Raw genomic sequence first — 27,090 nt, 5'->3', positions numbered from 1 at the left:
CGGGGCCGGCTGGGTGTATGGCTGGGAGTACGGCGGGGCCGGCTGGGAGTACGGCGGGGCCGGCTGGGAGTACGGCGGGGCCGGCTGGGAGTACGGCGGGGCCGGTTGGGAGTACGGCGGGGCCGGCTGGGAGTACGGCGGGGCCGGCTGGGAGTACGGCGGGGCCGGCTGGGAGTACGGCGGGGCCGGCTGGGTGTAAGGCGGGGCCGGCTGGGTGTAAGGCGGGGCCGGCTGGGAGTACGGCGGGGCCGGCTGGGAGTACGGCGGGGCCGGCTGGGAGTACGGCGGGGCCGGCTGGGAGTACGGCGGGGCCGGCTGGGAGTACGACGGGGCCGGCTGGGTGTACGGCGGGGCCGGCTGGGTGTACGGCGGGGCCGGCTGGGAGTACGGCGGGGCCGGCTGGGAGTACGGCGGGGCCGGCTGGGAGTACGGCGGGGCCGGCTGGGAGTACGGCGGGGCCGGCTGGGAGTACGGCGGGGCCGGCTGGGTGTACGGCGGGGCCGGCTGGGTGTACGGCGGGGCCGGCTGGGAGTACGGCGGGGCCGGCTGGGTGTATGGCTGGGAGTATGGCGGAGCCGGCTGGGAGTACGGCGGGGCCGGCTGGGAGTATGGCGGGGCCGGCTGGGAGTACGGCGGGGCCGGCTGGGTGTATGGCGGGGCCGGGTGGGTGTATGGCTGGGAGTATGGCGGAGCCAGCTGGGAGTACGGCGGGGCCGGCTGGGTGTACGGCGGGGCCGGCTGGGTGTATGGCGGGGCCGGTTGGGAGTATGGCGGGGCCGGCTGGGAGTATGGCGGGGCCGGCTGGGAGTACGGCGGGGCCGGCTGGGAGTACGGCGGGGCCGACTGGGTGTATGGCGGGGCCGGCTGGGAGTATGGCGGGGCCGGCTGGGTGTATGGCTGGGAGTATGGCGGAGCCAGCAGGAGTACGGCGGGGCCGGCTGGGAGTATGGCGGGGCCGGCTGGGAGTACGGCGGGGCCGGCTGGGTGTATGGCGGGGCCGGCTGGGTGTATGGCTGGGAGTATGGCGGAGCCAGCTGGGAGTACGGCGGGGCCGGCTGGGAGTACGGCGGGGCCAGCTGGGAGTACGGCGGGGCCGGCTGGGTGTATGGCTGGGAGTACGGCGGGGCCGGCTGGGAGTACGGCGGGGCCGGCTGGGTGTATGGCGGGGCCGGCTGGGTGTACGGCGGGGGCGGCTGGGTGTACGGCGGGGCCGGCTGGGAGTACGGCGGGGCCGGCTGGGAGTACGGCGGGGCCGGTTGGGAGTACGGCGGGGCCGGCTGGGAGTACGGCAGGGCCGGCTGGGAGTACGGCGGGGCCGGCTGGGAGTACGGCGGGGCCGGCTGGGTGTAAGGCGGGGCCGGCTGGGAGTACGGCGGGGCCGGCTGGGAGTACGGCGGGGCCGGCTGGGTGTACGGCGGGGCCGGCTGGGTGTACGGCGGGGCCGGCTGGGAGTACGGCGGGGCCGGCTGGGTGTATGGCTGGGAGTATGGCGGAGCCGGCTGGGAGTACGGCGGGGCCGGCTGGGAGTATGGCGGGGCCGGCTGGGAGTACGGCGGGGCCGGCTGGGAGTACGGCGGGGCCGGCTGGGAGTACGGCGGGGCCGGCTGGGAGTACGGCGGGGCCGGCTGGGAGTACGGCGGGGCCGGCTGGGAGTACGGCGGGGCCGGCTGGGAGTACGGCGGGGCGTATGGCGGAGCCGGCTGGGAGTACGGCGGGGCCGGCTGGGAGTATGGCGGGGCCGGCTGGGAGTACGGCGGGGCCGGCTGGGTGTATGGCGGGGCCGGGTGGGTGTATGGCTGGGAGTATGGCGGAGCCAGCTGGGAGTACGGCGGGGCCGGCTGGGTGTACGGCGGGGCCGGCTGGGTGTATGGCGGGGCCGGTTGGGAGTATGGCGGGGCCGGCTGGGAGTATGGCGGGGCCGGCTGGGAGTACGGCGGGGCCGGCTGGGAGTACGGCGGGGCCGACTGGGTGTATGGCGGGGCCGGCTGGGAGTATGGCGGGGCCGGCTGGGTGTATGGCTGGGAGTATGGCGGAGCCAGCAGGAGTACGGCGGGGCCGGCTGGGAGTATGGCGGGGCCGGCTGGGAGTACGGCGGGGCCGGCTGGGTGTATGGCGGGGCCGGCTGGGTGTATGGCTGGGAGTATGGCGGAGCCAGCTGGGAGTACGGCGGGGCCGGCTGGGAGTACGGCGGGGCCGGCTGGGAGTACGGCGGGGCCGGCTGGGTGTATGGCTGGGAGTTCGGCGGGGCCGGCTGGGAGTACGGCGGGGCCGGCTGGGTGTATGGCGGGGCCGGCTGGGTGTATGGCGGGGCCGGCTGGGAGTACGGCGGGGGCGGCTGGGTGTACGGCGGGGCCGGCTGGGAGTACGGCGGGGCCGGCTGGGAGTACGGCGGGGCCGGTTGGGAGTACGGCGGGGCCGGCTGGGAGTACGGCAGGGCCGGCGGGGAGTACGGCGGGGCCGGCTGGGTGTAAGGCGGGGCCGGCTGGGTGTAAGGCGGGGCCGGCTGGGAGTACGGCGGGGCCGGCTGGGAGTACGGCGGGGCCGGCTGGGAGTACGGCGGGGCCGGCTTGGAGTACGGCGGGGCCGGCTGGGAGTACGGCGGGGCCGGCTGGGAGTACGGCGGGGCCGGCTGGGAGTACGGCGGGGCCGGCTGGGAGTACGGCGGGGCCGGCTGGGAGTACGGCGGGGCCGGCTGGGTGTACGGCGGGGCCGGCTGGGTGTACGGCGGGGCCGGCTGGGAGTACGGCGGGGCCGGGTGGGTGTATGGCTGGGAGTATGGCGGGGCCGGCTGGGAGTATGGCGGGGCCGGCTGGGAGTATGGCGGGGCCGGCTGGGAGTATGGGGGGGCCGGCTGGGAGTATGGCGGGGCCGGCTGGGAGTATGGCGGGGCCGGCTGGGAGTATGGCGGGGCCGGCTGGGAGTACGGCGGGGCCGGCTGGGTGTATGGCGGGGCCGGCTGGGTGTATGGCTGGGAGTATGGCGGAGCCAGCTGGGAGTACGGCGGGGCCGGCTGGGAGTACGGCAGGGCCGGCTGGGTGTATGGCTGGGCCGGCTGGGAGTACGGCGGGGCCGGCTGGGTGTATGGCGGGGCCGGCTGGGTGTATGGCGGGGCCGGCTGGGTGTATGGCTGGGAGTATGGCGGAGCCAGCTGGGAGTACGGCGGGGCCGGCTTGGAGTATGGCGGGGCCGGCTGGGAGTACGGCGGGGCCGGCTGGGAGTACGGCGGGCCGGCTGGGTGTATGGCGGGGCCGGCTGGGTGTATGGCTGGGAGTATGGCGGAGCCAGCTGGGAGTACGGCGGGGCCGGCTGGGAGTACGGCGGGGCCGGCTGGGAGTACGGCGGGGCCGGCTGGGTGTATGGCTGGGATTACGGCGGGGCCGGCTGGGAGTACGGCGGGGCCGGCTGGGAGTACGGCGGGGCCGGCTGGGAGTACGGCGGGGCCGGCTGGGAGTACGGCGGGGCCGGCTGGGAGTACGGCGGGGCCGGCTGGGTGTATGGCGGGGCCGGCTGGGTGTATGGCGGGGCCGGCTGGGTGTATGGCTGGGAGTATGGCGGAGCCAGCTGGGAGTACGGCGGGGCCGGCTGGGTGTATGGCGGGGCCGGCTGGGAGTATGGCGGGGCCGGCTGGGTGTATGGCGGGGAGTATGGCGGGGCTGGCTGGGAGTATGGCGGGGCTGGCTGGGTGTATGGCGGGGCCGGCTGGGTTTATGGCTGGGAGTATGGCGGAGCCAGCTGGGAGTACGGCGGGGCCGGCTGGGTGTACGGCGGGGCCGGCTGGGAGTACGGCGGGGCCGGCTGGGAGTATGGCGGGCCGGCTGGGTGTATGGCGGGGCCGGCTGGGTTTATGGCGGGGCCAGTTGGGAGTATGGCGGGGCCGGCTGGGAGTATGGCGGGGCCGGCTGGGAGTACGGCGGGGCCGGCTGGGAGTACGGCGGGGCCGGCTGGGTGTATGGCGGGGCCGGCTGGGTGTATGGCGGGGCCGGCTGGGTGTATGGCTGGGATTATGGCGGAGCCAGCTGGGAGTACGGCGGGGCCGGCTGGGAGTATGGCGGGGCCGGCTGGGAGTACGGCGGGGCTGGCTGGGTGTATGGCGGGGCCGGCTGGGTGTATGGCTGGGAGTATGGCGGAGCCAGCTGGGAGTACGGCGGGGCCGGCTGGGAGTACGGCGGGGCCGGCTGGGTGTATGGCGGGGCCGGCTGGGAGTACGGCTGGGCCGGCTGGGTGTATGGCGGGGCCGGCTGGGTGTATGGCGGGGCCGGCTGGGAGTATGGCGGGGCCGGCTGGGTGTATGGCGGGGAGTATGGCGGGGCTGGCTGGGAGTATGGCGGGTCTGGCTGGGTGTATGGCGGGGCCGGCTGGGTGTATGGCGGGGAGTATGGTGGGGCCGGCTGGGAGTACGGCGGGGCTGGCTGGGAGTATGGCGGGGCTGGCTGGGTGTATGGCGGGGCCGGCTGGGTGTATGGCTGGGCTCGCTGTGCTGTGTGTTGCTTCTTAACTCCTCCAGAGCCATTCTGACGTCGTTATGTCACGTGACCTTGCGTGGCAGCAGGAGATGTCTGCGCTTACGGAGGCCCAATTCCGGTAATCACAGTTTAATACGCTGGATTGAGGCAGGGCCTCTCCGAAGCTGTACCCCATTAATTTCAGCTCCAGGGACCCCCTGTATCCAGACATACCTCCAAAGGGGGTGCTGGTATCTCCCTGCTTTTTAAAGCTCCATGTCACGTGGGCCAATAGGAGTCCGCACCGGGTGATGTCACAGCTTCCTATTGGAGCAGCACAGCAGAGGGTGGGAGCTTTGAAAAGCTGCAATTACGTATTCCCTGCTAGCCGAGCAGCTACCGGCACCCCTTACAGAGGTATTTATATCCAGAAGCAGGGGGTCCCCGCAGCTGAAATGAGTGGGGTTCAGCTCCAGAGACCCCCTGCTTCAATCCTGTGTAAAAAAAAAATGTAAAAGCAAAAAGCACTTGCATTGCCTCTTTAAATGTTTTTGTGGTTAATTTAAACAACAACCACATTTAAACTGCGATTACGGAAGTTGGGCCAGAGGAAACCGCGGGGCCTCTAAGCGCGGGTCCGGTGAGTGTGTGTGGGAGTGCAGTTCTGGTGAGTGTGTGTGGGAGTTCAGTTCCGGTGAGTGTGTGTGTGGGAGTGCAGTTCCGGTGAGTGTGTGTGGGAGTGCAGTTCCGGTGAGTGTGTGTGTGTGGGAGTGCAGTTCCGGTGAGTGTGTGTGTGGGAGTTCAGTTCCGGTGAGTGTGTGTGTGGGAGTTCAGTTCCGGTGAGTGTGTGTGTGGGAGTGCAGTTCCGGTGAGTGTGTGTGTGTGGGAGTGCAGTTCCGGTGAGTGTGTGTGTGGGAGTGCAGTGCAGTGTAAGACCCAGAGATCAATTAAGAGAGGTGACAGGCACCCATTTTTCAGAAAATGTAAAATCCTTTACTCAGGAGGGAGATTGGGTAAAGAGTGTAAAAATTTTTTTTCCTGCAAGCTGCGTGTGTGTGTGGGAGTGCAGTTCCGGTGAGTGTGTGTGAGTGCAGTTCCGGTGAGTATGTGTGTGAGTGCAGTTCCGGTGAGTGTGTGTGTGGGAGTGCAGTTCCGGTGAGTGTGTGTGAGTGCAGTTCCGGTGAGTGTGTGTGTGGGAGTGCAGTTCCGGTGAGTGTGTGTGGGAGTGCAGATCCGGTGAGTGTGTGTGAGTGCAGTTCTGGTGAGTGTGTGTGTGTGGGAGTGCAGTTCCGATGAGTGTGTGTGTGGGAGTGCAGTTCCGGTGAGTGTGTGTGTAGGAGTGCAGTTCCGGTGAGTGTGTGGGAGTGCAGTGCTGGTCAGTGTGTGTGGGAGTGCAGTTCCGGTGAGTGTGTGTGGGAGTGCAGTTCCGGTGAGTGTGTGTGTGTAGGAGTGCTGTTCTGGTGAGTGTGTGTGTGTGTGAGTGCAGTTCCGGTGAGTGTGTGTGAGTGCAGTTCCGGTGAGTGTGTGTGTGAGTGCAGTTCCGGTGAGTGTGTGTGTGGGAGTGCAGTTCCGGTGAGTGTGTGTGAGTGCAGTTCCGGTGAGTGTGTGTGTGGGAGTGCAGTTCCGTGAGTGTGTGTGGGAGTGCAGATCCGGTGAGTGTGTGTGAGTGCAGTTCTGGTGAGTGTGTGTGTGTGGGAATGCAGTTCCGGTGAGTGTGTGTGTGTGGGAGTGCAGTTCCGGTGAGTGTGTGTGAGTGCAGTTCCGGTGAGTGTGTGTGTGGGAGTGCAGTTCCGGTGAGTGTGTGTGAGTGCAGTTCTGGTGAGTGTGTGGGAGTGCAGTTCCGATGAGTGTGTGTGTGGGAGTGCAGTTCCGGTGAGTGTGTGTGTAGGAGTGCAGTTCCGGTGAGTGTGTGGGAGTGCAGTGCTGGTCAGTGTGTGTGGGAGTGCAGTTCCGGTGAGTGTATGTGGGAGTGCAGTTCCGGTGAGTGTGTGTGTGTGGGAGTGCTGTTCCGGTGAGTGTGTGTGTGTGTGAGTGCAGTTCCGGTGAGTGTGTGTGAGTGCAGTTCCGGTGAGTGTGTGTGTGTGTGTGTGGGAGTGCAGTTCCGATGAGTGTGTGTGTGGGAGTGCAGTTCCGATGAGTGTGTGTGTGGGAGTGCAGTTCCGGTGAGTGTGTGTAGCAGTGCAGTTCCGGTGAGTGTGTGTGTGTGAGTGCAGTGCTGGTCAGTGTGTGTTGGAGTGCAGTTCAGGTGAGTGTTTGTGGGAGTGCAGTGCTGGTCAGTGTGTGTTGGAGTGCAGTTCAGGTGAGTGTTTGTGGGAGTGCAGTGCTGGTCTATGTGTATGTATTTCTGTTCATGTCAGTGGCTCTGATTTTGTGCTTGTTAGCATGTGTGTGGCGGTGCTGGTCAGCAGGTGTGTGGCGGTGCTGGTCAGCAGGTGTGTGGCGGTGCTGGTCAGCAGGTGTGTGGCTGTGCTGGTCAGCAGGTGTGTGGCGGTGCTGGTCAGTAGGTGTGTGTCTGCTGGTCAGCAGGTGTGTGGCTGTGCTGGTCAGCAGGTGTGTGGCTGTGCTGGTCAGTAGGTGTGTGTCTGCTGGTCAGTGTGAGAGAATGTGTGCAGGCTAGTGTATAAGTCTGTACTTTTTAGAAAGTGTCCGCAGGGAGGGGGGAGAGGTGTGTGTTTTGTTGAAAATGTGTGACATGCATATTATGTGGCTCTTTGTGGTGAATGTGTATTACTGTGGCTATGTGTGGGGGCCCAGGCCGCGTGGTATCTGGGCCCGTCAGATGCATTTGGCCTTCAGTTAGAAACAGGGTTGCCACCTTCCCATACTTGGTGCGGCGCTGTCTCCCGGCATCCTGCTGCAACTCCCCCTCCAACTGCAGTGAACACCATGGCAATGTGTCACCGTGTAGCGTTATGATGTCACTTAGCAGGAGGAGAAGGAGCGTCTCACTGAGTAAAGACACTGACTGGCACTGAGAGTCTGAAGCAGGGGAGCCTGGTTCAATTCCCGGTGTCGGCTCCTTGTGACCTTGGGCAAGTCACTTTATCTCCCTGTGCCTCAGGCACCAAAAACACAGATTGTAAACTCCACGGGGCAGGGACATGTGTCTGCAAAATGTCTCTGTAAAGCGCTGCGTACAACTAGCAGCGCTATACAAGAACAATTATTATTAATTATTAGCATCCTGTTGTTATGGCAGCGCAGCGTCATTTGATGCCGCGCAGCCATGTTCACTGCAGTTGGAGGGGGAATTGCAGGAGAATGCCGGAGACGCCGCCACCTGGAGATTGACAGGCTAAACCCGCAGTCCGGAGGTAAGTACACGGAGTCTCCGGGTCAAACCCGGAGAGGTGGCAACCCTGGTTAGAAATCTGCCAGGCCCTGCGGCCTCCAAGTAATTATTATTAACCCTTCAATGCATTGTGTTGGCGAAAGCTTTATATCTTGTCTAAACTGTCTGCTTCTCAGTCTTCCCACACGATACGTGTCCAGCTTCACGTTTATGGGGTGCATTAACGAACCTGTTAAGTGCTGATTGGCGAATAGGTCAGACATATATTGAGTTGCCTACTGATGTACTAAGTAATCAAACATGTACTTGGTGCAAAAGGGAATATAACTATATAGATGCACAACTTGGAAGTAGAAAGGTAGAAGATTCTACAACCAAAAGAATCCCTTAAATGTTGCACTCAACGACAAAAAAAAGGGGGGGATTTTAGTGACGTCGGTGTTGGAGCCACAGCACCGGGAATAGATAACACAACGTGGATGTCTGGTTGTATAGCGTTGCTAATCTCTTCTTCAGCAACCCCGTTTTGCTATACCCATACAATATGCTTTTATGATACACTATACCTACTTGATTCTCTGTGAGACATATTTGATCTCTCTTTTGTTGCCTACTGATTTGTATATAGCGCAATATGTGGGGGAAATGGCATATGCGTTTGTTTATTACAAGCGCACAGAGTGTCTGCTAGTGACTCGGGCAGGGTAATATACCCATGTGTATACCTGTAAATGATATGTACACTGCATGATATATCTGTCTATTGCAACAGGTTTCCATCCTATACCGCAGACTAACTGCGCATTTCCTAGGGACTCTGGTTGAGCGTCACCATACTTTGAGAAGTTTATTTATAACATAGCATTGTTTAGAGACGCTAAGAAAAGGTTTTTATTTAACTGTGAGAAACCTATTTAATGTATCAATACGACTAGGAACAATATTGGTATCTGCCAGTATTCAGCATTTGTAGCTGAGATATTGCTTCGATCGGTAAATAGTTTCTCCCTACTAGTAACTTTACAAGGGATACATTTAATATATTGATACATTCATGGTGTATGCATCTTTCCTAACTCCACACTCCCTGTACTGGGATTAACTGTGAAAGGGACGTTTATACTCAGGGAGTATTAACCCCTTGTGGGGCTAACTTGCCCTTGCCACATACTGAGTACTCCCCATCCCTTGTTTTGCATCACTAAGATTGTAAACACTTTATTGTATATATACCTTCACACCCTGCATCCCTATATTTTGATACTAATACAACTTTATAATTTTATATTTGGTTTTACTATTCAACAGAATGGCTTCAAGGGATTACTTGTACCCTGGAGAAACGTTATCCCCCTAATAATTTGTATTGTCCATGAGCGCAACATTTTAGAGATTCTTTTGGTTGTAGAATCTTCTACCAGTCTACTTCCGATTTGTGCATCTATCTGGTGAATAAGCCAGGCCTGCTAAAGTAAAGGGAAAAAGTAATATGAAATGAGTCTCAAACCTCTTTGAATCATCTTGTTAATTACTTGGATATCTTTTTGCCATGTCACCATCATTGTAAAATACTCACTAAGCTGAAGCTCATATAGCAATTCAAAGCAACACACTGGATAGTAAATTACCCCAAGCGTCGATTTAGTGGGGTAATGTATAGGTAACACTGTTTTGCTAATTGTGCATGACCCTGCTTGTTCTATATGGAATATAAATCAAAGCCTGGGAAGAACATAGAAGTCCAGTCTCTTGGGCTGATGCATAATCAAATTATTGACAGATAAAGCAAACAGCCCTGCAGACCGTTACAAAACAAAAAAAGGTTGTTCCTGAGCCTCCAATATAAACCCCTGTTTAACATCCTGGGTGGTTTTGACATTAGGAATATACCTTGCTCATGAGAATAACATTTTGATGCCTTTCCTCTCACATCTGCTCTGCTTAAAGTCCTCAGCTTTGCTGCGTCATTGAAATTGGAACAAATCTACTTCAACAATAGATCATGTGCTTTTTAAAAGCTAGTTTCTTCAGTCTATGAAAGGTCTGTGTAGGAGAATCACCGCTCATACAACCAGAGGAGACGTCTGAATCCAATTTTCACTGGGTGGTTTATTAATGGTGCTCAAAAGGAGGAGGCAGGCTCCCTGCAGAAAACATTTTTAAATGATATCGATCTAAATCTCTATATCTCTCGATCATAGATGAAACCGTCAATTGCTTCTTTGAGTGTTTAACGTTTTTTGGGGGGGTTGGGAACCCTATAATTATATTGTGAAGTAACCCCAACCCATTTTATTTGGTATCAGTTTTATTGATGCACATTTGCAATACATCTTGTATGCAGAGAAAACACTGTGACTTCTTTTTCTCTTTATTGTATCAAAAGGGCAAAGATTATCACATCATTGAAACGCTAATCAGTTTTCTGCCTCTGTGGTGTCCTATCCACACCGAATGCATTAATAGGTACAGATGCAGTCACCAGTATCCGATCACTTGCCTGGGTAAAATCGAAGGCATCTCACAGTAAATGGAAGAGAGGACACAAAAAATAGTGCAGGTTGCTTTATAAACATAAATTATTCAAAATTAGCAGCACTTACAAACATAGGTAGGTTTTGGGCATTGGGACCGCCCTGGGTCATAATGTGGGCGGAAGTCCAACAGTCCTTGTTCAATAGGAGACACCATGTGGCGGCCGTCCACTGCTGCGCCCTGGGTCCAAGGACTCAATCCAAAATGGGCAATCACTCACAAGACCAATGTCCAGCACGCCACCCACGTCCGCAAAGCCGCCCTATGCGTTTCGTTCTCGCGAACTTCAAGGGGCATTGAATAATCAATGCCTCTTGAAGGGATGTGAGAGCGCACCCGATTACCTGCCCCACTGTCTCTATGGATTTGCATTGAATCCATCTCAGGAGCTGCACCCTTCACCGGATAGTATTTATACCTCTTGCTGTTTTTTCGTATTTATCTCTAACAGTATTTGCGCTTGATCTTTGTTCACATCTCACAGTAAATGCCTCAACATTTCAGTGAGATCCCTAATGGCCCATCAGATTAACACAGCAGGGGGTCCCTGCAGTCAGTTTGAATGGGACTGCAGGGACCCTCTGCTGAGTTAATCCGATGGGCCATTAGGGATCTCACTGAAATGTTGAGGTATTTACAGGGAGATTGCCCCAGATTTTCCAAGGCAAGTGATCTAATACTGGTGGCTGCATCTATATAAGAGCAGCTGTGAAATCAAACAATCGTTTTACTAATGTGTCAAGCAGATGTTCCCAGCTCCAGTCTTCAAGAAGCCCCAATAGGTCAAGTGGTAAGGAGATCTCTGCTTCAGCACAGGTGGCCCAGTCAGAATGACTAAACTACGGATTGAGCCACCTGTGCTCAAGAATGGATATCTTTAAACCCTGATTGGGGCTGCTCAAGGACTGGAGTTGTGAACCAATGAAGTAGAGGATCAATTTCAGCTGGATGACATTGGTCTATCATGGGAATACAGTAGTCAAGCAGTTTTTTTGTTGTTAAACAAACATCGTGTGGTCTTGAATTAAGTTGACCAATTTCTGTACCATGGTGGGGACTTTTTCGGTTTTACCTTGCAGAGTGATAGTTCTTCATAGATTACATTGGGGTTTCTGGGACCTCAAGATATCTTTTCTTTGGATGCAGTGAGACTATAGTATACAGACAGTGCTCAACCTTTCAACACTTCTTGTATCTAAAGACTTGTGAGGTCTTCAAAACACTTGTAGAACTATTTCTATAAAGAACTATCATGTTGGTTCATTAGAAAGACCTACTGATTGAAATAACTGTACACATCCTTAGGACCACTATGGCTAATAAAACACTGTGCTATATCCGTTATCTCATTTTACACTGTTATAACATCGTAAATCCGCATAAAAATGAGCATCGTGCAAAACTAGGGTTAGATGTTATCTTGACCTGAATGTGTACCAACTAATATTTTAATGCAGTGTCCAGGATGCATTCTGTCACTTCCAAATTGCTGGGTAGAAAGTATAAGTCCTGGGACGCTTGAGTTAGGCAGTGGGTACTTTTACCTTCTATGAATAAATATTACAATACCTATCCAGCAGGGTTTGTTTGTATGAAATATGGCATGGCTGTTAACAGATTGTCTAGCAGCTGTTCTCAGTCCCTTGCTATACATATTTCAAGTTTGAGTTGTACCTATCTTCTGTATACAAAACACATTTGTACTGCTGTTTATACATCATGACCAGCATCATTTTTAGTTTTTCAAACTGGTTTATTTTACTTACCATCCACTTCGGATTTTAATGTTAAACTTTCTTACATTTCTGGCACTCCTTTCTGTTCACTTCAGCCTTTATATAACATTTTCAGTGACCAAGAGAGTGCAGCGATGCAAGTGCCTATTTCAGCTCATTGAGACACACACTTGGGTCAGATAAATCTGTGTCTGAGAACGGACAAAGTGGGGCTGACATTTTTGCAAAGCCGGAATATCCTGAAACCGTAATTGATTCTGTCTGTGCTAGTTATTTAGCTTACCAGCGAATGTTCTCAGTTGCACATTTACAATAGATGTGATGAGGTTCTGGTTCACAGAACATGAAAAGTATCCCTTGGGTCCCTAAATGATGGCTCGCCTGTAGGAAATCATAATGGTCATTTTTCCTTTTTTTTAATGGTGTGCCAGTAACTTTTTCTGAGGTTTGACACTCACCGCTGACCTAGCAGCTTCCATACAATGGACACTCCATTCCCGCCCCCCCTTAGAATAATGGGGGGGCACACTATGCGCTTACTTTTAAAATGTTAAGCATGGCAGGTTGTAACGACTAGTGAGCCGTTTGATCTTCAGAGTAGTCCATGGAAACGCAGGCGTAGGATGATTACCGGGATGCCAGGACTCTTTGTTGGAGCATCTGTCAGTACTGGCAGCAATCTTATGGGGCGCTCAGCAAAATCGTCCAGAGTCTCCGCCATGCACAGTTATGAAAGCCCAGCACTTTGCAACGTTCCTTCCTGCAGTGTGAAACGAACCTCTCCAGACAATTCCCTTCCTCCCTTGTCTTTTGATTTAGGTAGAGAATGTATTGATTAAGCATCCTTGGCCTGTCAAAATGTAGAAGGTGTGACAGACATTTCAGGTAGAAAAAGCGCTACGTTTTAAGGGCCCCAGGCTGTGATGGGGAATCTACATGAGAAACGCAGACATTTGCAGACATGATGTGTAGCAGTGAGAATAATTGGGAAACTTTTCAGTAATGGTAGCGCTGAGACACATGGCATTGTGGTATACATTTAAAGACCAATTTGATGGTAGAGTAATGGATTTAGATAAACAAACCTTCCTCCCTGATTTTATAATAATTGTACCCATTTATTTTTTAACTGTGCAGATTTCCTGACTTGTAACTGTTTTACGTGCGGTGCAACAGATATGACTAATTGATGGGTTATTACCATACATTTCCTGATAGGGAACGTTCGCACCTTCTTGATCATATATGAGATTAATATTTTATATTTGCAGTATCTGCACTTCCCTGATTTGTTTATGCGTGAGATCTAGATGGTTTAAGATTTGAATATGACCAAGGGAAAGCCTTTAGCTTTGCAAATGCATAGCATGCAGATATTTAGGTGGCTAATTCTTTTTAAAAAAAAATCAAACCGTGCATGCAACTGCACACTTGGAAATGCTACAGGAAATCCTCTCATTCTCTATGCAAAGCATAAATACAATATGTAAAGCATAATTAAACAAACTGAAGAGTGGCTCAGTGGCTCAGGTCAAGGGGGCTCAACACAACTCCTCAAGCCCCACCCAAACCGGTCAGGTTTACAGGATATCCCAGCTTCAGCACAAGGGACTCAATCGGTCAACGACTGAGCCTCTGATTGAGTCACCTGTGCTGAAGCAGGGACTGATTGAGCCACCTGTGCTGAAGCTGGAATATCCTGAAAATCTGAACTGTTGGGGTGGGCTTGAGGACTGCAGATGAGCACCTCTGGCTTAGGTTATGACCTGTGAATGGCAAAGCCTTCTGGGGGAATTTGTATCTGCTCAGTCAGCCATGCAGGCCATTTTCAGCCCAAAATCCCTATAAACGTCATAACATTTTCGCATATTTCTTACAGTATAGCTAGCGCAAACCAGAAATACTTTTGCAGAAGTTTGTGAACCAGGCAAACTTCTAAGACATTCACACAATTGCACAGGTCACGTAGCCTGCAATGATCACAGCATTGTGGTAATCTGGTGAAATTAGTACATTTATGGCTATTATCCGCACATTCCCAAGCAATTAGAAAGTTTGTGAAATTAGGGAGAAAATTGATAAACATTTTTAAAGACATTCACAAAACTCTTGCACAAACCATGTTTGTCGCATGTTACACCTCTCTTTCTCACCTTCATTCTTCGTTCCCACTCAAATCCCTCACCTCTTCCCTCCAACCGTCCCACACACCTTTTAAAGCAGCAGTTCAAACTGCCATTTTTATTTATTTATTTCCCCCTTTAATATGTGCTTCAATACAACCCACACAATAATAAGTAATTAGCTAAGTTGCCGATCGATCCGTTCTCCTGTGATCGGTCGGCGAAGATTCGGCTCGGGGGGTTCACTAAATGGCTGTCAGTGCAGCAGAAGAGGACCAAAGGTGCAAAGTTCTGTGGAGAAGATCATGTGACCAGGCAGTCACCAGATACAATTGGGGCACTGCTAGAGAGAGGGCAGAGCTCAAAAAGGGGTGTGTGCCAGAGCTTGTTTCAGAAGAGGAAGGGGATGTGACTTTGTTAATGGTTGCTATAGAAACAAAAAATGCTTGTTAAATTATAATACATTAAAAGTGTCTTTCAGAGTGGTTTTAAAAAATAAAAATGCTACAAGTATCTTCTCATTGTACAGAACTGATTTATTAAAATAAAACAAAAATCCTGTAGGATATTGCTTGGTCTGCAGCTTTAAACATGGCAGCTGCTCAGTGTCTGAAGATGCCGGGCTCAGAGAGGCGAATTGCATCCTGTACATATGATGGCATTGAGTGTTTGCCCTTGGGGCCGTGGTACCCATGGCAGAGGGTCACGGCACACCTGGATACCACGTCCGCCCCGTTGAGGTGCACTGTATTATGTCATTTCATTTGCCGAGTCAGCAGTCGGCATACTTTCAGCAAAACACTGGCCAGACGTATTGATTTCATGTCACCTGTCAGCATCCTGCACAATCTGCGTCTGATTTGTTTGTGTTGATGTCGATCTCTTGGGAAAAACTACTACAGAAAACACCGTAACTTGAGAACTACATTAGCAACTTGCTAACTATTAGGTTTTGGGATTGTAAACGGCGGTCAGAACGCTGCTGCAGTCCCCAGAGAACAGCCATCTATTCCAAGCTCATTAAAGAAGCAATAACATCTTCTCACAGCCGTTTCCTACTTATTTTTATATGTAAAGTGTGTGACAATGTAGAATTCTACATTCTTACCTAATCGTGTGGTGCTCCAGTTATAAATCTGTCAAAATCCTGATTGTGTGCCTAACATAATGGCTGCCTTCCAGTTTGAATCAATCCTTCAGTCAATGCACAGTAACTCAGCAGCTACAATGTATCCAGATATTACTAAAGGTAACATTATCTATTGTTAGTTTACAGCTCAAGCTGCTGGGAACATTTGGAACAAACTATCACAAACAGGAAAGTGTTGCAAAGATCTTGCACTGCACGAGAGGTGGGCTGAAGCCTGCGATAGAAATCAAAGGAAATGTACAAAATAAAAATAAAACAGTCATTATTATCTAATACTACAGAACTGATTTATTTAAAAATAAATAAGTACTATCACATGTTTTGCTGCCTTCAGTAAATAGATACCAAACAATATGAAATGTAAGTAATAGATTAAAATATATTTTTACTTGTAGCATTTTAGAAATAAGAATATCATTCCGTTTGAAGATTTTTAAGGGAACATTTTGTATTAATCAGTAGAAATCTTTAACACTTAAAAAGAACCATACAGATTTATTCCTTAAATTGCAATAGTGCCCATCAGGGCACACCGACACTCTTATGTAGTTTAATGGGAGTGCGCCGATCAGCACTCAGTTTATTGAATAACCACCTAATGCAGGGGGAGGCCAGCTCCAGTCCTCGAGGCCAGCAACAGGCCAGGTTAAGGATATCCCCGCTTCAGCACAGGTGTCCCAATTAGTCCCAGCCTCAGCACAGATGGCTCAATAGACTGAGCCACTGAATGAGCCATCTGTGCTGAAGCAGGGATTGCCTTGAAACCTGACCTGTTGGTGGCCCCTTGAGGAAAGGAGTTGGCCGCACCTGACGTAATGTATCAATGCGTGTAATACACAATAGCCCCAAAAAGTTCTTACCTAACCAAACAAAACCTCAGCAATGTGATGCGCTCAGCTGTTGTACATAACAAAATATACTAGTGAAACCGTTAAGAACTGCGGAGCCATAGTGATGGTAACTTACATCCACCTAATAAATATTAAGTAAAAACAAATCTCTGAATATATCACTACGTACATAATGACACTACTGCATATCGTTCATATCGTTGATGCCATTGCAAGTGTGTGTGTGTGTGTGTGTGTGTGTGTGTGTGTGTGTGTGTGTGTGTGCAGTACATTTTTTTTTATATAGCTATTTTAACATACCAAAAAGAAATAAAATGGCATGGTACAAATGGGGAAGCTTCTAATGTCACGCTTGTAGGTCACCATGAAATCTTTCATGAAAAACGTTTGGACCGCCTGTGTCCGAGCAAAGTCATTAGGTTCTTTCATAGGGCGAGATCCATAGATCTCCAGTAAATCAGGGCTCATAACGTCATGTTACCTAAATCAGTATAGGATGTTATTTTTAGGACGCCCTTTTAGACAGAGATTAAGGCCCTGTCACACATACCTAACTGTGACCCTTTAAAAGGGAGTAACGCCAAATGTATGTACTATATGACTTACCGTAACATGAAATACTTGTATTCTCTGACCTTTTTCGATATGCGCTGACCTCTTTTGCATATAATAATCACTAACTTCCATTATAATTAATACAGTGCTATTTCCGGGAGAAAAAATGACGATGTTGCATTATTGGTCTTTTAAGATACACTTTACGTCATTTAACGGAGTCCTGTGGGTCTGGGTGATAACCACCTTTAAGACCCACCTTAAGACACACTTGCTTAAAGAAGCATATGAATAGCACTGTGGATATTCTGAACACATGATACATAAAGCTTGGCCCCCTGCAGACGCACTTACCAGAACTCCCTCCTACTGTCTCTGTACGTTCTCCCTACCTACCAATTAGACTGTAAGCTCCTCGGGGCAGGGACTCCTCTTCCTTAATGTCTAAAGCACTTATTCCCATGATCTGTTATTTATATTATCTGTTATTTATTTGATTACCACATGTATTACTGCTGTGAAGCGCTATGTACATTAATGGTGCTATATAAATAAAGACATACAATACAATAACTGCATGGGAATTGAGCAGAGACTATAAATAGTTTAGTGGACAGAGTTCGAATAGCTTCCACAGACTGCTTATACTGTAGCTGTTAATACACTCCACACTGGGAGAACAATTTGCACGGGGGTTGGGGGGGGGGGTGGAGGGACAGGCCTGGTTAGCAGCGAAAGGGCTAAAAAGCAAGACTTTCAACATTTTTAAAACAGCAAAATGACACATTTTATGTTTTTTATTTTAAATAAATCAGTGTAGTAATAGAAGATATTACTGACTGGAATTGTTTGCTCTATTACCTCTCTCCTTATCCTCTCTCTCTCTCGCCCTCCATCCTCATCCTCTCTCACCCCCAACTCCTCCTCTCACCCCCCCTCATATTCTCTTAACCCCCCTCTTCATCCTCTCTCACCCCCCCTCATCTCCCCTCTCATCCCCTCTCCTCCTCTGACCCATCTCCTCCTTCTCCTCATCTCACCCCTCTCCTCTTCTTCTCACCCCCTCTTCCTCTCACCCCCTCTTCCTTTCACCCCCTCTTCCTTTCACCCCCTCTTCCTCTCACCCCCTCTTCCTCTCAGCCCCTCTTCCTCTCAGCCCCTCTTCCTCTCACCCCTCTTCCTCTCAACCCCTCTTCCTCTCACCCCCTCTTCCTTTCACCCCCTCTTCCTTTCACCCCCTCTTCCTCTCACCCCCTCTTCCTCTCAGCCCCTCTTCCTCTCAGCCCCTCTTCCTCTCACCCCTCTTCCTCTCAACCCCTCTTCCTCTCAGCCCCTCTTCCTCTCAGCCCCTCTTCCTCTCAGCCCCTCATCACTCCCTACCTAACTTTGGTGGAGGTGGAAGAGGACCGCGGTAGTGGAGCAGGATGGTGGCAGAGAAGGGTGGCGGGAGAAGAGGACTAGGGACCGCCACGGTGGTGCAGGGCGGCAGAGGAGTTGGACGGCGGGAGCAAAGCAGGGCGGTATAGTAGGACAGCCAGGGGGGCGCTCTGTAACAGTGGCAGACACCGGAAGTTAGTGATGAATTCCGGGTCTGACCGCTGGGGCGCTCTCCTCCACGGTCTGCCGTCCCCTGCCGCCCTGCTTTGCTCCCGCTGTCCAACTCCTCTGCCGCCCTGCTCCGGCCCTCAGTCCTCTTCCCCTGCCACTGCCCTCCGCGCCCACCTTAAAATATCTTGCGCACCCCTGCCCTGTTACATAGTTATTTTAAAATGAATCAACCAGAATAAGGATTTTCAGCGATAGTCCTGTGACCAGCAGCCACGGCAGTAAAGGACACTTCAAGATTTCAGGGTCTATTACTTTTGGGATAATTGTATCCAGATACAGAAGGGAATGAGGGTCTTGATCCAGAGAGCTTACACTCTAGAGGGAATAAAAGGCAATGTTGGAACAAAAGATAAAGTTGCTGCTCAGTGTGGGATGGAGTATACACCAGGATGGAGTATGGTTCACTGTCAAAGGGGCCGGTTATGTTACACAATGCAATGCACTTCTACTCCATATCTTAGCGAAAGGGTTAATGGTACAGTAGTTGCACGGGGAAGGAAAATATTTAACGATTGCGACTTCAATGAATTAGGTTCTGCATATTCAGGGTGATTGTTACTGTGAGCAGCAATCTCCCTCATCACTTTGTATAACCTCCTGTAAATTAAGCTGCATTTACCCCGCTTATTCCATTTCTTCTGTCTTCACCTCATCATTTCCACGGGGCATTGCAAAATAATGCATGTCATGCTTCCTGGCACTTATGTGGTTAAGAAAATATAAACCCCTCATTTGTCAAACTGATTAGAAGGATAAATTTACTGCAAACCAACACTTGAATATTGTATTAAATAGCGTACGTTACTAGTAATTGGGCAGATGAAATGATATAATGTAACCCTTCATTTATAATGTCCAATTTAGAGTTATTTTGTGATACTCTGTATTTTAGAACATGCTTTGCCATCTAGAGTAGAAAAATGTCATTTGTAGAATAGCAACCCTCTTAATTCCTTATAAATCAACTGAATATCACTTTCCATAAGTGATGTTGCGTAGAAACGCTATATACCATTTCCAGGCAAAATAGACCTGGCGCTGGGTAAAAGTTCAGACTGTAATAAAATCGAATTGTATTTTCTTTCAGAAGCTCATTACTTTGCACTCTTTCTGCCTTGCAGCAATTGAGATATAAATATAAAGGAAACTGTAATGTCTAAGTTTTTCCAGCCAAGCATGTCTTATTTCTTAAGAGTAGCGCATTACTCACAAAGCCAACCTTTTATTTTTCTAATGATGTCCCCCCTCCCCCCCCCCCTCTTTTAGATCGTCTTCCGTAAAATCAGCGATGTTAAGAAAGAAGAGGAGGAACGCCAGCGTCAGAAGAACGAAGTGACCCTGAGTATTCCAGTGGATCACCCTGTAAGGAAGCTGTTTCAGAAGTTTAAACAGCAAAAGGAGTTGCGCAACCAGGGGTCAGCCCACGGCGACCTAGAGAGGAACCAACTCCAAGTGGAAAATCGTTCCCTTCACAATGGAGCCGTCATTACTGGCACCAGCGTGGTGACTGTGTCGCAGATAACGCCGATCCAAACGTCTCTGTCTTATGTTCGAACCAGTGAATCGCTGAAGCAGAATAACAGAGACGCTATGGAACTCAAGCCGAATGGTAACAGTGACCCCAAATGTCTCATGGTCGGCAGTCCCATGCGTATTAAGAACGGCAATGGGAAAGGTTGGCTTAAATTAAAAAACAATGTGGCAGCAAATGAGGAGAAGAAGGAAGACTGGAACAATGTTACAAAAGCAGAGTCAATGGGTTTGCTATCGGATGACCCCAAATGCATCGATTCCGAGACCGGCGTTTCTAAAAACCCCTTACGAAAAACCGACTCTTGTGACAGCGGGATCACAAAAAGTGACCTTCGTTTGGATAAAGCAGGGGAAACGCGGAGCCCGCTGGAACATAGCCCTATCCAAGCTGATGCAAAACACCCTTTTTACCCGATCCCTGAGCAAGCCTTACAAACCACACTGCAAGAAGTCAAGCACGAGTTGAAAGAAGACATTCAGTTACTAAGCTGTCGAATGACTGCTCTCGAACAGCAGGTAGCCGAAATTCTCAAAATAGTGTCCGAAAAGAAAGTGCCCCCGTCCCCTTCCCCAAAACCCCCAAGCCCAACCCAAATACCATGTCAGGATATTTTTAGTGTTTCCAGGCCGGTAACACCAGAATCTGATAAAGAAGAAATTGATTTATAACATACTGTACATGCGTGTGAATGGATGTATGACTGCATATGTAATGTGGGTGTATGTATTTATATGCATACATACACATTATATATAGATTATGTATGTATATGTATGTATATATATATATATATATATATATATATATACATACATACACAGTCCATGCGTACATTCATGTTTCAACTTAACTTGAATATGTTAATTGTATCTATTTTGATGTGTAAATATTGCATGTCCAGCTGGATTCTGGCCTGCCAAAGAAATAATCCTTAATATAGATATTGCTTGTAAAATATGCAGTTGACTGCATGCATTCTTTACATTTATTTATAATCTTCCATTCACAGTACAAATGATTTGTATAATAAAGGCAACGTTATATTTACATATCAGATATTGCTGTAACGAGTGTAGATCTCAGGCTTGGTGTATCAAGCATCTATTTTATTCCGTTTTAAAAAGTACAGTGATCCATTAGCAAGATACAAAGAACAAAGACATCTTTATCACTCACACATAAGTTCATAATGTAACAGTAGCAAACATATTATATTTTAAGATGTATTTCCAAGATAATGTTTTTTTTATAAAACAATGTTTTAAAAACATTTTCCATACATTTATCATGTGTTAATATTAGAAAACAGTATTTCTCACTTGATGCATGCCAACAGTTTTCATTGTCTGTAATATTATCACTTTAACATATATATATACATATATACATATATACATATATATATATATATATATATATATATATATATATATATATATATATATATATTTGCTTAAGAATTAACAATAACATTTCATCTCCACAAATCCCGCGTTACTGTTGAAAGCTTTCTATTTATACCGTACCATCATTCTGTTTATTGAAATTATGAACTACAAATAATGCAGGATACAATGTCTGTGATAAAATCAATTACTTTTTGTACTAGTTTTGAAAATCCTTAACATAGCAGAAAAAAAACTTTACAGCAACTAATTAATTAAAATGTACTTTTTCAAGTTGTAAATAAGCAGAACAAAAAGCCAATTTGTCTTCATTTACGTATTCATGTGCTGTAGGATTCAATGATAAATTAATTATCATACGCTTCTATAAATGCCAGAGGCCGTGGGACTATGATGGATTTCAGACTCGTACAGATATCGGCTTTCAGAAGTGCAAGAATAAGCCTAAACCAGGGAAGCTGGTAATAATATATTGATTTTAAAAACAAGTTGGTATAAATATATATCTCAAATAAAAATATTACTTGTGAGCACATTCACATGTCACATTGGAGGAAGATTAGACAGGTCTGCAACCCTGCTTTTCACCACTATCACCTAGCATACAGTGCTCCACTGAAGCAAGGGATTCTGGGAAATTACAGCAAATGAGCACATAGTGCCGCCTTTTATAAAAAATCCCTTATTACATGGAACCCTTAAGCCAATGCTCGCTGTTTTAAACACTGCTTTTAAACACAACCTGGGATCAGATGTAAAGCAACTTAACCAACTCACAGACAGCTGTTTCGATCTTTTGGGTCTCATCCGTGTCAGGTTGGTTGTACTGGCTTTGCAATTTAAGACTTGGGTAGGTTTTCACCACACATTATTTAGGTTTTGGTGGGTGAAAAAGTGACTGAAAACCCTCCACCGCATAGCATATAGCAAATACAAATATTACTTGTGAGCACATTCACATGTCTAAGGCCTCGTCCAGGGTGGTGCTGAGCGGGCGCGCGCTCACGCTGGACACGTTGAGACATTGATTTTGCTGCTCGCAAGCGCGTCACGTGAGTGGTTCACCCAATGAGGGCGAACCAGCTCCGTGACGTCGGGGCCGCGCCCACCGACGCGTGCGAATCTAGCCGGCCAGGAAAAGCACGGCCGAGCAGGGCGCAGCGCCGGAGCACCAGCGCGCACATTCCCTACCTGGACGAGGCCTTAGACAGGTCTGCAACCCTGCCTTTCACCATTATCACCTAGCATACAGTGCTTCCACTGCAGCAAGGGATTCTGGTAAATGACATGCAAATAAGCACATATATATACATATGTAACGGGTATTCCCCCCCACAATCGCATTATATGGCGTATGTAAGGGGAACCTAATGTTACCAGGTGTGGTGTGTTATACCTGTCAGGCTCACAGGAAGCCTGAGCCTCCGTTAGTGAGAGCCTGTGGTGAATCTCTGGAACGTTCTCGTCGGTCAGCGCCTCCACCTATGTAGGATTCTATAGGAATGTAGAATGGGCCTAGCATAGGAACCCACCCAGAAACCACATACACCAGGGTTATGGCTAAAAGGTTTACTGAACGAGCAAATAACACAATAACATCACATCACATTGTATAGCAACACAACACAGAGTATCATACTTTCACAGTGCAACATCATCAGTATGCACAATGATGTATATGCCTCCCTCTGCCACTAGCTGGCAGCTATAACCTAGCCCTTAACTGGGCTATAACCTCCTTACACAGTATCTCCAAAGTCCTTGTACCCAAAGTCCCAAGAGTCCCACAACCCCACCCACGTGTGGGACAGCGCTGCCCACTAAGATGAAGTGTATAGGTGGTGCACTTGGTGACTTGGATAATACCTGCCCGGTGCTCCTGCTACCGGGTGCGCAGATGACCTTTGCTTGGAATCCCTTGCTCCAGGAGATGATCCAAGATGCCTCCGCCTCAACGGTGGGTGGCTCCCGCATGGAGTGATCCACCTTTATAATGTCTCTTTTCTCTGCTAACGCAGAGGATGTATTACCTTCACAGCAATTGCCAGGATAGTCACGGTTCCTGGCTGGACCCTCACTTGTCTAGGTTCTACAGGACCCTGTCCCTAGTCTAAGGGGAGTCCCTGTAGTAACCACAAGCTGAAGTGAGTAGGGCCTAGCTGGGGACTAAGGGGAGACTTCTGGCTTAGTGCAGGAGGCTACTTTCCTCCCTGCACAAACACACCCTCCCCTCTCTGTGTCCCAGCTCCTAACTGACAATCCCTGTCTTCACACAACATTGTTGCAACTTTGCAGCATGAGAATCTGTCAGCCTTATTGGCTGTCTGGCTGCCTGTGACCAGGGTGAAAGTGCAGTCCCCAGAGGCTGCTGGGAACTGTAGTCCTTGGTGGCTCTCTTTAACATTGGGGCCTCGTGCGCGCTGTGTAATGGCCGCCGCCGCTGCTAACTGCGCATGTGCGAACTGGGGGATGTCCCTGACTATGGAGCGCCTCTTCTCACTCCCTGTAATGGCTGCCATATCGCATCTGAGGCTATACTGCACGAGCGCGAACTTCCGCGTATGCGCAAACGCACACAAGATGGCGACGCCCTGTAGCTGATGTCGCCGGGAGCCCCCGGTGACGCGATCACCCCTGCAACTGCCCTCACGCTGTCGCAGGTGAGAGCGAGAGAACCGTATGTCTGGGGAGCCAGAGGGGCTTGGCTACATTCTCCCCCTGCTGGAAATACCAACGCCCCACTTGGAGGGCATCACAACATAAAGTTACACAATCAAAATGCAGTGCATAATAGGTATAACTTAACATATGTACTCTAACATCACTGATAAATGGCATATCACACACAGTAATACCCGAGGCCAGCTGATTGTTAGCTGTTTGCTGAGACCAATTGTGGGGTGCCCCTAACTGATAATGTGGGGGTACCTCACTTTGACTTTTGTGAGCCTCCTCCTGGGTAATCTCTTGGAGATCATGCTCTGGGGTAACAGTCACTGGTTCCATACTACTTCCTCCCCATGGTGGAAGGAATAGCACAGTGTCTCTTGGCCAGACCTTTACCCGGCCATCTGCGGCATGGATGCAGTAGGCCAGGAGATCTTGACCTTTTCCGAGGTCCACCACATGGTGAATGGAACGCTCCTTTTTGTGCTTAAAGGAGGCAATTTTCACTGAATCACTCACAACACAGTCCTTGTCCCTAAGAACTTGGGAGGCTTCCACTGGGAAGCGAGCAAGTAGCAATGTCTCTTTACTCAAAGTCTCTGTTTCATCTTGCAGGGGGTAAAGGGTTGATACCTTACCACTGCGGTGATTCATGGTGGCCAACAGGTCCTCGGAAACGCTGTCAGTTCCCACCTCGGCTGTCTTGGGACCTGTCCCCGGCACTGCTGGGGCAGTCCACTCACTGTCTCGAAACTCGGGAGCGTTGGATCCCAATCCTGGGACCATTTGGGTTGGAGCGCATGGGCTCACACTCAGGTCAGGAGCCTTTTCCACGGCCGCCTCCATCGGAGCCTGTGGGGAGCATGGAGGTTCCTCACCACTCCGTGGTCTTGCGATGGTTTCTGGTTCATCTGGAACACTGTCAGGTACCATCTGTGCTTCACTGGACATCACGATGGGGCTGACTTTTCTCTTCGCCTGGATGATAGGCGGTAGGTACTGTTCCACTCGCACCACTGGACAGCTATCTTCTAAGGGGGACACCTCCGCCAGGATGCGATGCAGAGTGGAGCCAATCGTCCTGGTGGCCAGACTTAAGGAGCTACCGTGCTTCGCGGTCACCTGGAAGCTCACACCCGACACCTCTGGGGCAGTCAACTCACCCTGGTCATCGTTAGGTACTGATCCCCAGCCTAGGACCGATGGTACCATCGTAGTAGGCCGGACTGGCCGTTGTATGGCACACGGGCCCATATCAGGATCCGCAGCAGATGGGATAAATGTCTCTTTATCTCCAGCTTCACTTGTGTGGTCCACCGGCTGGCGGAGCACCACAGCTGGTTGTTGGTCACTGGAATCACTAAGAGAGGATGGGGGTAGAGCCACCTTACCCTGTGCTTCCGGAAGCTGCGGTTCTGAGTGTGGAACCGAGTCTAGAACCGGGGTGCACGGACCCCCTGGAACATCTGCTACAGCACACTTACTCAGTACGACCACCGCGTCACAGCTATCCATTATGGTCGATGTAGCTGGAAAATCTTGTGGTTCTAGAGCAGAGTCTAGAATGTCCATTTGGGCGCACGAGCCCTCTGCAACCTCTATGGTTGGGGTAGAGGGGTTAACAGCATCGATCACCCCAGGAGAGAGGTCAGTCGCATCTTTCTCTGCTGGTTCTGGCTCTGGAACCAACTCTAAAACCGGATCTGGAACCGCGGTCAGAGTGCTCGAGCCCTCCGAAATTTCTGTGAGGGGGGTAGATTGGTTACCTGCATTGACCTGCCCACTTTTGAAGTCGACTGCTTCTTTCTTGGCAGGTTCCGTAGGTCGCTGCCACACGGGCCTCAGAAACTGTGCTCCGCAGTGAGCACAATCTGGTCCCCAGGTCAACTGTTCAACTGGGCAGTTACACATGAGATTGTAGCATTGTACACATACCTCCCCGCTCACGGTTGTCATATGGCATCTTATTGGTAGCTGAGATAGATCTGCACGCATGACAGTAAACATATCTACACTTTGCTGTAAGCACGGGCACAAAAGAAAGGGTATAGTCATTCCTGGTAACTGCCAGCACACATGCAGCTGGGGGTGTCGTTTTCTGCATCTGGTAAGGTGAACAGAAGTTGCTGATTGTTGCTCACTCCCCCTGGTGGAATTTAAGGGATGGGCGGCACGCTCTGGTTTTCCCGCCAGTCCTGGGCAGATTTTTGCAACACAGTTTAGTGCAGGCTTGCAGTCAGCCGCACGTGCGCTCTCCTGCTTTGGCGGGAGATGCCATTTGACTGGGTCTGCATAGACTAAAGGGTAACCCTCAGATGGGCCCCCTGACATAAACAGTGTGGACGGTGCTTCTGACAGGCATATATGCTCAGTGAAGCTTACCACGAAAAGCATCGTTTTCCACGTGGACGTGGGATCTTGTTCTTCAGCTAAGTCACATGCGTACGGCCACCCAGGAATTTTACACATATACTCCCTGACCTTTCCAGCGGCTATAGTGGCGGGGAGGCCTCCTACCGCCACCACGCCAATAGGGCACCCCAGGTCTATCTCAGCAGCGCCTTCAAATGTAACGGGTCTCCCCCCCCCCCACCCAATCGCATATAGTGTGTGCGGGGAACCTAATGTTACCTGGTGTGGTGCGTTATACCTGTCAGGCTCACAGGAGGTCTGAGCCTCTGCCAGTGAGAGCCTTTGGTGAATCCTCTGGAACGTTATCGGTTTCAGCGCCTCCACCTGTGTAGGGTTCTAGGGATGTAGAAGGTTGCCTACACAGGACCCGCATATACAATAACCACATACACAGGAATGTATATAACCACTTTACTATAACGCAGAATAATCACACACTTATAATACTAATACTTCCCCTAGAGGGTAACTCCACAATATAACTCAGTCCCAAGTGTCTTTCACTCAACTAGGAGTGTACCTACCCACCATAGTGTACCCCCACACCGTGTCCACATCCTAACCTCTTTGTCCCGTGGTCAGCGCTGCCACTATGTGTAATGATATTATGTATAGGAAACGTTGGTGCACTTAGGAAGGTACCTGCCGAGCGCTCCTGCACTCGGGCCTGCAAGCAACTTCGAAAAGGATCTGCCGCTTGGTGATCCCGTCTGATCCGGTGTTTCCTCGCACGAGGGTCCGCCAGGGGCGATCCCACCCTGGAGATAGTCTCTGTCTCT

The 27,090-nt window shown here is 50.7% G+C and overlaps 1 protein-coding gene across 4 annotated transcripts in view; it reads left to right on the top strand.

The window, feature by feature from the left end:
* Positions 1-21,162, top strand: part of KCNH5 (potassium voltage-gated channel subfamily H member 5) — a 196,296-nt gene extending 175,134 nt beyond the window's left edge. For all 4 annotated transcript variants that reach the window (XM_075614860.1, XM_075614859.1, XM_075614858.1 and 1 more), the window contains one exon: positions 19,559-21,162. In XM_075614860.1, the coding sequence (XP_075470975.1) occupies positions 19,559-20,494 (936 nt within the window). In that variant the 3' untranslated portion in view covers positions 20,495-21,162. The remainder of the gene's footprint in view (positions 1-19,558) is intronic.
* Positions 21,163-27,090: the final 5,928 nt, after the last annotated feature.

The sequence above is a fragment of the Ascaphus truei genome, chromosome 9 (genome assembly GCF_040206685.1).
Source record: "Ascaphus truei isolate aAscTru1 chromosome 9, aAscTru1.hap1, whole genome shotgun sequence".
NCBI lineage: Eukaryota > Metazoa > Chordata > Amphibia > Anura > Ascaphidae > Ascaphus > Ascaphus truei.
Note: the sequence above shows the minus strand (reverse complement) of the source record. Positions and strands in the feature narration are given on the sequence as shown.